The following is a 12,161-nucleotide window of genomic DNA, read 5'->3' on the forward strand; positions in this document are numbered from 1 at the left end:
ACAGATAGAATTTACTATAGAAACAGAATAGAATATAGAATTCACTATAACTTACTTACAGGCCTAACTTTAAAATACTAAGCTAAAACAACTTTCTTCGTGTGTTCGCTTCAGCATTTTTACACTTGAATGCGCCTAAACATAAGGAGTTTGTTCAAGGTATACCTGTGGAAAAATTCTTTTGAATTCAGTGCTTGCTTTTACATCTACCATATCCAAGCAAGGCTTAAAGAACACAAAAAGCACACTTATTGCATCTTACTTATACAATCGTTTTAACACATCTTCAACATTTTTAAATCTTTCAAAATAAAATTTCAGAATTTGATGTTCCACCGACTGAGTTACCTGGGCTTCTGATGTTTAAAGTCTATGTTAATACAGGTGATTTTAAGGCAGCATAATGGATGCTATCCCAAATCGGCCAAAATTTGGCTCAATGCATTCACCACGCTGATTTCTCTTTCACAGTCTCTGCCAGGAAGAACAAAAAGTCTTTTTAACTCAGGTGAGGAACGTCTTGATAGCAATGCTCCTTGATGTTGCTTGTTTATCATCACTGGTCTCTTAATTGCAGTAGGGATCTTTTCTTTTGTTGACATGAGTCACATTTATTTCAGCTATTAGGTCTAAAACTGAAGCTTTTGCCGGCCGCGGGGCGGAGGTGGGAAAGTAGTCGTGCTTGGAAGGCCCTGGGATCGAGCCGCTGCTGCTCATGTCGCTGTGGTGCGGTGGGTTAACGGAGCTGCTGCTGGACGCAGCGCAGCATTTCGGCGGCGCGAGTTGCGGCCCCGTGGCGGGGCCCCCCCACCGTGCTGCGCCATCTTTGCGCCGTCGCCGCCGCTGCTTCAGGCTGCCAGCAGGGCACGGCAGGCCCTGCCATGGGCTGCCCGCCCGCCGTTGAGTTCCGCGCACCCAGCCTGGCCGGTGCGCACCGCACCGCGGGCACAGCACCGCCTGCCTTGCTCGGGCCCCGTGGCTGTTTGTATTGTTGCTCGCCGAGTGCCGGCCGGCCGCACCGAGTTTTGCGTGCTGGAGACACTGTCCATGGCAGCACCGGCTGAGCCGCGCAGCTATACTTGGAGTCTGTTAAGGTACAGTTTGTTTAGGTTGCCAAGTCGAAACTAAGGCTCCCGCCGGCTGCGGGGCAGAGGGAGAAGCGCTCGCACTGGAAAAGTGCTCTGGTCCTGCGCCGCTTGTGTCGGAGCGGGTGAACCCCCCACGCTGGGCTTCTTGTTTTGCGAGACTCGCCGACAGCCTGAATCACTGTGTGCGCTGCACCCAGTGCTGCACCCGTGGCTGCATGGGTCGCTCCCCCCACGGCGGCTCCGCTCCCTCCGTGGCAGCCGCCGCTACCGCCGCTGCAGCGCAGCATCTCAGGCGAGCCGCCAGCCGCGGCTGCTCCCCATGGTGCAGAGCCCATGCCGAGTTCGGAGTGGCGCAGCCCCGCAGGCGCCCCGAGCCGTGGCTGCTGCTGCCATCACAGCAGGGTCGCTGACCCACTGTGCATATACTTGCAGCGCCAGCACCACAACGCACGTTTTTGCAAGTCTATATGCAACAATCTCTTGGGAATTCTCTTCCCAAGTCGACAGTCTATAGTCCCCGCTTTTCTAAAAAGCAAATCTATACCCTGTAATCCTCGTTTCTCTAGAAAGCATCTAAAAAGGTGATTAGCCTCTTGCCTTTCCATTACCTTCTAACCTGATAGTCAGCACTGCTGCAGCCCTTTGCAAAACGTCGATGGCATTCAATCAGCTGGACTCTCCTGTGAGGTTGCCAGGCATTCAGTCAGCTGGACTCTCCTGTGAGGTCGCCAGGGCACCGAAGCCCACCCTTTCGCCTTTTTCCAAGACTCCTCGTAGGGTCGCCTAAGGCAGGGCCTGCTTTTTGTGCCTCCTGGGCTGCATCGGGACTGACTCCCAAATACTGCACTGACCGTGGCTCGCAGGCCCAAATCTTCTGTAAAGTCCGTAGGATCTGTAGGGTCTGTAGAGTCTGTAGGGTCCATAGGGTCGCTCTTTGGGCACCATTTGTTGCAGAATGAGGCCTTTGTCGGGGATGAGCCATTTGTTGGTGAGGGGAGACTTGGACACTCAATATGAGTGATAAGCAAGTTCCGTTTATTGAAAAGAGCATCAAACACTTATACAGCAAATAATAAGCTTATGAATATTCTGTAAGCCAAGTGATCTATTGGTTAAACTATACTATCAACTCTTCCTCATTCCTTTGGGCCTAAATTCTCTATTTCCCACATCTCTCTGTCCACTTGTTATCATACCCAGCTAGGCCCAAGGACACGCTATCTTGCAGGTGCAAAAACTCAAACTAGCTGTGTTCGGTACTTTCCCAGCTCCTGGTCAGCTAACGAGCGAATGTCTACGTGACCTCTGTCATGTAGCCATTTCTCCACACTTACCAGTGAGCATTTTCAGTTCTGCCACCCATGTTTAGAGCAAGTTTTCTGTGACTCACTGCACCAGGTCGGTCCAAAGAAGAGCATTAGGAAGTATCCAGCTGTATCATTTCTCTTCTTCCTTCTGTGTACATGCTGCTTTTTTGAGCACTCTGGCTTTCTGAGCTCCCTCACATGTCTTGATCCTTTTCTGGATAAACAGAGAGATATCAGGATTAAATCCTGTCTCAGCTCTGAGGTCTGGCTTTTTAAGAGCCCCAGTCATCCTCTCCTACTCATCTCATCCTGGTCTTGGTGGAAATATTATGCCTACATGGGATTGTTATTCAGCTTTGGGGCATTCTGGCACTGCTGTTCAGTGGAAGAATTTGAGACTTTGAAAGGGTTCCCTGGTGTGGCAATGACAATCCTCGATCCTAATGCTTGATGGGGGTTGCAGTTGCCTGAGTTGTGAAACCTACTGAAAAACATTGTTTGTTCTTTTCTCCTTGACTTTTCCTTGACTGTTTTCATCAACAGATTTGGAGGTTTGGGGATATCTTTTCAAAGGGAATTTCAATTAATCTCCTGTCTGGCATTTCAAAGGGGAACAGTGGTTTGGTTTTTTTTAACCAGCACCTGCTTACCATCCAATTAGCTAACTGCCTTTAATTAACCATAATACATTCCAGGAGAGCAAAATAACAAGGGAACAAAATCAAGTGATGATGACTCTGTGACTGAACCTGAACTTCCCCTTTCCCAGGTGCAGGATTCTGGGTAACCCTTTGCTGGCCACTTCGAGCTCTGCCATGCAGTGCCTTGGGTTTCTGGGGAGGGAAAAGCATCCAGTCCCTCACCTCCAGGTTCACATCTGCAAATCCAGAGGCCAGTGGATATTTCTGTCCATGAGATTTGCACACTGGATGCCCCATAGGAATCTGGTTGTGAGCTTTCCTCAAAAACATGGTGAGATGAGGTGTGCAGGACTCATTTCTTCAGAAGGGCAGGAGAAACCTCTGAAGGCCTCACCTAAAGGGCCTCCTTACCCAGCAGTCTGACACAGATTTGCTTCTGAAGAGCTTTGTAATTTGTCCTTATGATGTTCTATGTGTGATTTAATGATAGCCTTTTTCTCTACTATAATTGAGCTCTTAATCTCATCTGAAAAGCAGAGCACAATCCCTTCAGAGATGGTGTTTGAGTAACAGCCTGTTTGTGTTTCCTCTGCTGTGGTGCTGCTCATGGAGCTGCTCACTCCTGATTTAAGAACAGAAAATAAACAGATTTCTTTGAGTCAAAAATACATCAGTGATGGCACATAGAGTAGGTTTGAATAAAAAACTCTTTTTTTCTATTGGGCAAGAGATCTTCCAAGCAAGATCTTTCCTGGCTCTGCGAAGAATATGAAGGAGTGAGTTTTCCTTAGTGAGCTCCTGAGGCTTCATGCAGGTGATGCTCAGAAAATGGCACATGGGCATGGCAGCTGTCAGCAAAACAATTGGCTCTGGGCAGGTAAAAGTTGGCAGGAGATAAGAGTGGAAAGTCAAAACAACAGGACGCTGAAAAACTTGTAAGAGGAATAATGACTTCAGTGAAAATCCTTCATCTTAAAGCTTCAAAACACATTTTTACAAAAATCCACAAAGGTGTCCTGATTTTGATCAGTCTGATCTTCCTAAATAGCATTTTACAATCAGAATTAGGAGTTGAGAGACATTAAAGGAGGCTCAGCAGAGGATTTTTCATTGTGACCTTAGTATATCTTTTTTACTGTGCTGTAATTTGGAAGGAGGCCCCAAGCTCCAGCTGCAGCCTGGGGAGATCCTGTTGACCTAAACACTCCCCAAAGTTGCTGTGGGACTGACCCAGAACCAGAATCTGTATGGAACTGGGTAAAATACTTCCCACTAGAAAACACTTGCAGCTTGATGGTGATCCACATTTCCCAGTTCAGACCACAGGCAGTGCCAGTAGTCACCAGTTTGCTGCCTGCTCTGTGCAGAGCTGGTGGCTGTGAGTGGCAGAGCTGTGGGGTGAACAGGCTGGTGGCTTTTTGGGGCACACAGAACCTTCCATATCTACTGGTTTGTCCCCACTAGAGAGTGGATTTTCCTAGAGAAATACCTGGAGAGTGGGAAGGATGAAGAGCAAATCTTTCCCTGCCAGTGGATGCTGTGCTTGTTGCAAACACGAGTTACATCTGGTAGGAGTCCTTGCTGTCAACCCTCAGGGATTCCAGGCTGAGATCAGCTCAGCTCTGTCATTTGCCAGGGGAGTGAGGATCAGACTCCACCACACCTCCAGAGCTGGGGACGAGTGGGTTGAATCACATCCAGAGCCAGGTTGAGGAATGGGCTGTCTTTTGTCTTGCCATGCACAGCAGATATCCTAATTTAAAGCTGTGCTGTCTTCCCAGATTCTGCTTCTTCCTCTGAGAAGACCCATCCATTTTGATCCTGTTCCTTTCCACCCATCCCTCTAAAGATCTCTATTACTGGAGTAATTGGCACTATTGGATCAACTTTTGATGTGATGAGCAGTGGATTTTTGTTGTCAACATGCCAATGTAAAGGGCCACAAATAAAAGATCAATTACTTCTTTCCTGGAGAAGAAATTAGGTAAAATCTTTCAATGTAATGAGCTGATTGTACAAAGCTAAAGAGGTAGAAGATTTAAATGAGACTGTCTCCTGAGAGGATGTGTTTTTAATGTAAAAGTAACAAAAACAACCCAAACAGTGAGAGAGCATCACTTGAGCTGCACCTCTGTCAGTAAGGGATGGATCCCTCCTGCTCTTTCTCCTGCCTGGGGCACCTGTGTGGGGCTGGTTGTCCCTGTCATTTACCTTTTGATTGCACAACCATTTCTTAGAAAACAGTTGGCTCTTCAGACTCTCCTGGGCATTCAAGTGAGTCCAGGATATGCAGGGGTGAGCTGACAAGTGGGTTTGGATGGTCTTGGCTGTTAGGTGTTGCTGTGTTTCCTGATGCTGGTCTCCAAAGCAATCCCTGGCACGCTGCTTTGAACAGGCAGAACAGCTCTGTGCTTGAAATTACCTGTTCTGGGGAAATGCAATGAATTTTCTGCTAGGAACTACATGTAAACAGAGATGGAGCCTGAATTAGGGATCTGTCCTTGTGGGGATCCCTTACACTGACACAAAGCTTTCTGTGCCTCTCCAGAGGGCTGTCACCCTACAGACACATGTCACTTCAGGGCAGGGAGGGGGATTTGACATCACAAAACATCGAGGGAAAAACATCGAGGCAAATTCTCCTTTTCTGGTCAGGAAAACCAGGGTGTGTGCCTGCTGTGTTCCACGAGCAGCAGATCAGTTGCTGAGGAATTTCTGCTGGGAGATTTGTGCTTTATGACATTCCTGCCAGTGGCAGAGGGCTGGGGAGATGGAAACGATAGCACTGTCTTCCTCCCCTCTGCTGCTTTAATTGTTTGTAATGATTTAATAAGCAGCACTATTCTTCCCTGCAGCAAACACAGGTGGCATTTTATTATCTCTATTAGGGCCTCTGTTTGGAATTTCTTTGCTGAATTTCTTTCTTTGCAGGCTTGGTCCAAAACTTGGAGAGGTCAGTGTAAGAACTGGACTTTGTGCTGTCAATATTCTGAGTGTTGAGCCAGCACCAAATCCATGCAATTTTATGGGAAAGAAATAATAAGGACAAATTACATGATTTAAACAAGGAAATGCTCTTGGCTTTGGCATTTTATGTGCACACCAGGAGAGAAAGAGCAAAGTAGGTACAAGCTCCCAGTACTTGCCGAAGAATAAATGGAAATAACTTCCTGTTTAGGCTGGGAATCAGGAGAAAATTTATACTCATCAGAAGGGTGTTGAAGTGGAGCAGCTGCCTAGTGACAGCAGACAGGCGGAGAAGTGAAACCCCAAATTAAAGGCTTTTAATGTGGAGTTTTTTGGATGTTGGGGTCTTTAGAAGCACATTTTGTGAGTCCCATGGGCAATGGAGGTGACTTCCCAGGGGAGCATCCCTGTCCCATGCCTGGGATCTGCTGCCCTGGTCCCACAGAGTGATTTGGGTTGTACCTGATGGCTCAGCAGAGCTTGGGGAAATGCCTCAATGTTGGTTGGATTTGAATGGCATTTGGGTCAAATCGAGTTTCTCCTCTGAGGGATGGAGTCTTGACCTCTCACAGGTTTTGCTTGAGTATTTCTTTAATCTGTCCCCCACCCCAAAACCCCCCAGCAGATCTCCTTCTCCTGCCACTTTGTATCTCCCACAGCTGTGATCCTCAGAGCTTTTCCCTTACATTAAAAGAACTGGAAATTGGCTGGGCTTTGTTGCCTCTTGGCAACAAAATTGTCTCCTATTGTGCAGCTCAGGGGGAAAGAAACCTCTTCCTCCCTTCAGTCTGCTGCAACAAAGTGTTTTGTTCCTCTTTGTGAAGAACCAGGAAGAAACACTTCTTTTTAAGATGAGGGAGAGAGAAGGACTGGTGGCAGGTGTGGGGCTCAGAGGCTGCCTGGGGCACAGTGTCCATGAAATAATTAATTTTCAATGTTCTGTGAAAGAAGGAGGGGCAGCAACAAAACTTCTACACTGGAATTAGGAAGGGCAGACTTTGGCCTGTTTAGGAGGCAGATTTGGGCAGTACTAAATCAGGTACTGATTTTTTTAAGGGAAACATCCCTAAAAACAAAGGGATCCAGGAAGGATGGACACATTTCAAGAAAGTAACCTTAAGAGGGAAGGAGCAGCCTGTCCCAGTATGGCAAAAGATGAGCAGGTGAGGAAAATTACTGGCCTGGCAGGGCATGGAGCCTTTGTGGGAACTCAGGGAGAAAAAGGACCAGCAGCTCAGAAGTGTTTCAGGATGTTGTTAGGTTATACAGAAAGAAGATTAGAGAGGTTAAAGCTCCATTAGAATTCAATTAGAGGTTAAAGCTCCATTAGAATTCAATCTAGTGGCTTCTGTGAAGAAAAAAAAAGAGTTTTTATTTAAAAATTATAGCAAAAGAATGGAGAAGAAGAACCTCTACTCTTTATTGGATGCAGTGGAGAATATAGTAACTGAAGATAAGGAGAAGGCTGAGCTACTTAACACCTTGTTTGTCTCAATTTTCAATATTAGGATAGGTTTACCTCAGGACAAGTGTTCTCCTGAGCTGGTAGATGGGCACAGGGAGCAGAACAGCCCCTGTAATCCAGGGGGAAGCAGTTGGTGACCTGCTGAGCCACTCAGATACTCACAGTTGTATAGGATCAGATGGGATCCATCCTAGGGGGATGAGGGAGCTGTGGATGTTCCCCAGGCTGCTCTCCATCATTTACCATCAGTGCTGGCTCTGCAGGGAGGTCCCAGAGGACTGGAGGTGCCAGTGTGAGCCCATCCCCAAGAAGGGCTGGAGGGAGGCACTGGGGAACTCCAGGCCTGCCAGCCTGACCTGGGTGCCAGGAAAGGTTATGGAACAGATAACCCTGAGTGCAATCCCAGGGCACCCACAGGATGGCCGAGGGGTCAGAGCCAGCCAGTGTGGATATAGGGGTGGCAGGTCCTGCCTGACCAACCTGGTCTCCTTTTATGACCAGATGACCCACCTGTGGATGCAGGAAATGCTGTGGACGTTGTGTACCTGGAATTCAGCAAAGCCTTTGACTCTGTCTCTGACAGCATTCCCTAGAAAAGCTGCAACCCACAGCTTGGGCAGGTTCCCTCCTCGCTGGGAGATTTAAGAGCTGGCTGGAGGCTGGGCCCAGAGAGGGTGGGGATGGTGCTGCACCCAGCTGGTGTCCAGCCACTGGTGCTGTCCCCCAGGGATCTGTGTTGGGCCCAGTCCTGTTTAATATCTTCTCTGATGATCTGGCTGAGGGGATCAAGTCCAGCATTCACAAATTGCAGATGGCACCAAGCTGGGTGTGAGTGTGGATCTGATCTGCAGGTCAAGAAGACACAGCCTTAAGCTGCATCAGGGGAGGTTCAGGCTGGACAATGGGAGGAAGTTCTTCACAGAAAGTGTGAGTGGGAACTGGAATGGGCTGGCCAGGGGGGAGGTGGCAGAGTCACTGTCCCTCTCCAGTGGCACTTAGTGGCATGGTCTGTGTGACGAGGCAGTATTAGGGCATTGGTTGGGCTTGATGATCCCAAAGGTCTTTTCCAACCTATTTGATTCTGTCATTCTCTGATGATTGGGACACTCTGGGGCCATTGTGACACTGCAGGGCCTCATGGAACCAAGGGGACATTTGACACTGCAGGACCTTGTGTAACCAAGGGGTTTCACCATTTTGCCACTGCAAAACCAAGGAGACCATTGCGAGACTCCAGGGCCCAGTGGATCCAAGGGGGCGTTCTGACACTGTGAGGCCTCGCGGAACCAAGGGAACATTGTGACACTGCAGGATCCTGTGGAACCAAGAGGCCACTGTGACACCATGGGGCCTCAAGGAATCTGAAACAATGTTGTGACACTGTGTGGCCTTGGGGAAACAAGGAGTCCAGTGTGAAACTGAGGGGACTTGTGGAAACACAGGGACCATTGTGACAGTGTGGGACCTCGTTTGACCATGGGGCCATTGTGACACTCTGGGGCCTCATGGAACCAAGGGGCCACTTTGAAACTGCAGCACCCACGAGAACATTGTGACACTGTGAAGCCCCATGGAACCAAGGAGTCCATTGTCACATTTTGGGGCCGATGGAATGAAGGAGACCAGTGTGACAGTGCAGGGCCTGGTGTAACCAAGAGGCCATTGTGACACTGAGGGCCCCCTTGGAACCAAGGATATCTTTGCAGATGACACCACAATGGGTGTGAGTGTTGATCTGCTGGAGGGTAGGAGGGCTCTGCAGAGGGCCGTGGACAACCTGAATCCTGGGGATGAATCCAAGGAGGTGAGGTTTGACAAGTCCAAGTGCTGGGTCCTGCACTTTGGCCACAACAACCCCTGCAGTGCTTCTGGCTGGGGACAGAGTGTCTGGACAGCAGCCAGGCAGAAAGGGACCTGAAGGGACTGATGGACAGCAGCCTGGACATGAGGCAGCAGTGTGCCCAGGTGGCCAAGAAGGCCAATGGCTCTTGGCCTGGATCAGGAATGGTGTGGCCAGCAGGACCAAAGCTGATGTACTCAGCACTGATCTGCACACAGACATTGCTACTTCAGCTCCAGAAAAGAACACAAAAGAGGATCACTGCAGAAAACTTTGCTGGGAGATCCTTTAGCTCCTTTAAAGACACCAAGAGCACAGCCCCTCATTGACACAGTCTGTGGGCACAGGGAAGATGTAGAGAAACAAAATGAGAAATGGCACAAACAATGCTTTTACTTTGTGGACAATAATAAAAACTAAAACCCAGGGAAAAAAAGAACAAATCCAAAAGAGCTATCAAAGATTATTTATATTACAGATTACTTATATTACAAATTATTTATATTTCTTGGCCTGTCCCTGCTGCAGCCCCGGCACTGCCACCCCCAGGGCTGTGCCCGGCCCCGAGAGCACTCAGGCCCTACAGCAACACCAGGGCCACCAGGGCAGCTGGGCAGGGCCACGGCAGCAGCACTGGCAACACCAAGTGCTGCTGCTGCTGGGCACAGCTGCTTGGCCAGCACTGATCTGCCCCCAGCTCTACACACAGACATTGCTGCTGCAGCTCCAGAGAAGGCAGCAAAAGGGCATCTCTGCAGAAAACCTTGCTGGGAGATCGTTTAGTTCCTTTAAAAGCCACCGAGAGCACAGCCCCTCATTGACACAGTCTGTGGCCACAGGGAAGATGGAGAGAAACAAAATGAGAAATGGCACAAACAATGACATTTATCTGTGGACAATATGAAAGAAGTAAAACAAAAGAAAAAAAATCCACAAACAAAGAAACAGGAAGTATCAAATATGACTTTTATTATAAATGATTTGCAGAAATTGGCCAGCAGTTTAATGTTTCCGAAACCATCCAGTCATCAGTGTCCTCACTGCAACCTTAAGCTCCTGGTTCCTCAGGCTGTAGATAAGGGGGTTCAGGGTTGGAGGCACCACTGAGTACAGAAGTGAAAGGGCCAGATCCAAGGATGGGGAGGACATGGAGGGGGGCTTCAAGTAGGAAAATATGCCAGTAATGACCAACAGTGAGAGTACGGCCAGGTGAGGGAGGCAGGTGGAAAAGGCTTTGTGCCGTCCCTGCTCAGAGTGGATCCCCAGCACAGCCCTGAAGATCTGCACATAGGAGAAAACAATGAATACAAAACAACCAAATACTAAACACATACTGACAGCAAGAATTCCAAGTTCCCTGCGGTGGGAATTTAAACAGGAGAGTTTGAGAATCGGGGGAATTTCACAGAAGAACTGGCCCAGGGCATTGCCCTGGCACAGGGGCAGGGAAAATGTGTTGGCTGTGTGCAGCAGAGCATTTAGAAAGGCACTGGTCCAGGCAGCTGCTGCCATGTGGGCACAAGCTCTGCTGCCCAGCAGGGTCCCGTAGTGCAGGGGTTTGCAGATGGACACGTAGCGGTCGTAGCACATGAGGGTCAGGAGAGAATATTCTGCTGACATAAAGAAGAGAAAGAAGAATACCTGAGTAGCACATCCTGTGTAGGAGATGTTCCTGGTGTCCCAGAGGGAATTGTGCATGGCTTTGGGGACAGTGGTGCAGATGGAGCCCAGGTCAGTGAGGGCCAGGTTGAGCAGGAAGAAGAACATGGGCGTGTGCAGGTGGTGGCCGCAGGCTACGGCGCTGATGATGAGGCCGTTGCCCAGGAGGGCAGCCAGGGAGATGCCCAGCAAGAGGCAGAAGTGCAGGAGCTGCAGCTGCCGTGTGTCTGCCAACGGCAGCAGGAGGAAGTGGCTGATGGAACTGCTGTTGGAACATTTGCTGTGGTGCCTTGGCATGGGGATCTGTAAAAAAAGTAATCATGGAATAGCTGGGTTTGGAGAGGTCTTGAAATATCCCAGCACAGCCTGGGGGCACTTTCCCCCCACTGCCTTCCCAGTGCTCTGCTGCCTGGAGCTGTCCCTGCCAGCAGCTGCTTCCCTGTGCCCAGGTCTGGGCCCTGCCAGTGCTGCCAGAGCCCAGCCCAGCCCTGGGGGCTCAGCTCTGCCCTGCAGAGCCCTCCCAGCTCAGGCACTGCCCAGGGGCAGCTCTGGCTCTGCGAGATCAGATGGCAACGTCAGAGCAACCCTGAGGAGGCTGGGAAAACAACACTGAGGCTGCCTCGTAGAGACCCTGTGCTGATTTCTGTCACTGCCTGGTTTGTTAAGATCTGAGAGGGCATTTATTTATTTTTCTAAACCTGAACCAGAGACGAATATCTATAGAAAATTGCCCATCCAGGCAAGCCTGGGTAGTACATTAAAAAAAGTAGGATTTTCCCTTGTATGCAGCCCTTGACTCGCTGTGCTCCCTGTATAATGTACTTGGAAATGTTCTGCAGTTAAATGTCATGCTGGAAGCAGTCCTGAACAATGCAGCATCCTCACCACACAAGGAGAACACTTCCAATCCTTACCAGCTGTCTCCTCCCACCCAAACCTTGTTCCCCTGTGCTGGGAGCAGCAGCCAGGGCTGGCTGAGAGCTGTCCCTGGCAGGCAGCAGAGTCCCTGCCCCAGCACAGCGCCTTGGGCTGCAGGACCCTGCTCTGCAGGACAGCCCTGGGCACCCCTGGCTGCTCTGCATAAGAGACAATCAGAGAAAGTACTCACAGGGTCTGTAGGCATTGGGATGTTCCAGCTTGCGGAGATCACTGCAGGAGCTGCAGCTGCACTGTCCTACATCCAGAGGTTCCTGT

At 49.5% G+C, this 12,161-nt stretch overlaps 1 protein-coding gene and 1 pseudogene across 1 annotated transcript; both read right to left on the reverse strand.

The window, feature by feature from the left end:
* The window catches only part of LOC131095000 (synaptonemal complex protein 1-like), a 29,198-nt pseudogene extending 28,374 nt beyond the window's left edge, over positions 1–824 (reverse strand).
* A 5,745-nt stretch (positions 825–6,569) lies between these two features.
* LOC131095001 (olfactory receptor 14C36-like) lies at positions 6,570–11,264 on the reverse strand. The gene is made up of 2 exons (XM_058042591.1): positions 10,350–11,264; positions 6,570–6,599 (listed from the first exon to the last, which is right to left on the reverse strand). Exons 1-2 carry the CDS (start codon positions 11,262–11,264, stop codon positions 6,570–6,572), a joined length of 945 nt encoding a protein of 314 aa, XP_057898574.1.
* Between the last annotated feature and the right edge of the window lie 897 nt (positions 11,265–12,161).

Source organism: Melospiza georgiana, chromosome 32 (assembly GCF_028018845.1).
Source record: "Melospiza georgiana isolate bMelGeo1 chromosome 32, bMelGeo1.pri, whole genome shotgun sequence".
In the NCBI taxonomy this organism is placed as follows: Eukaryota; Metazoa; Chordata; class Aves; order Passeriformes; family Passerellidae; genus Melospiza; species Melospiza georgiana.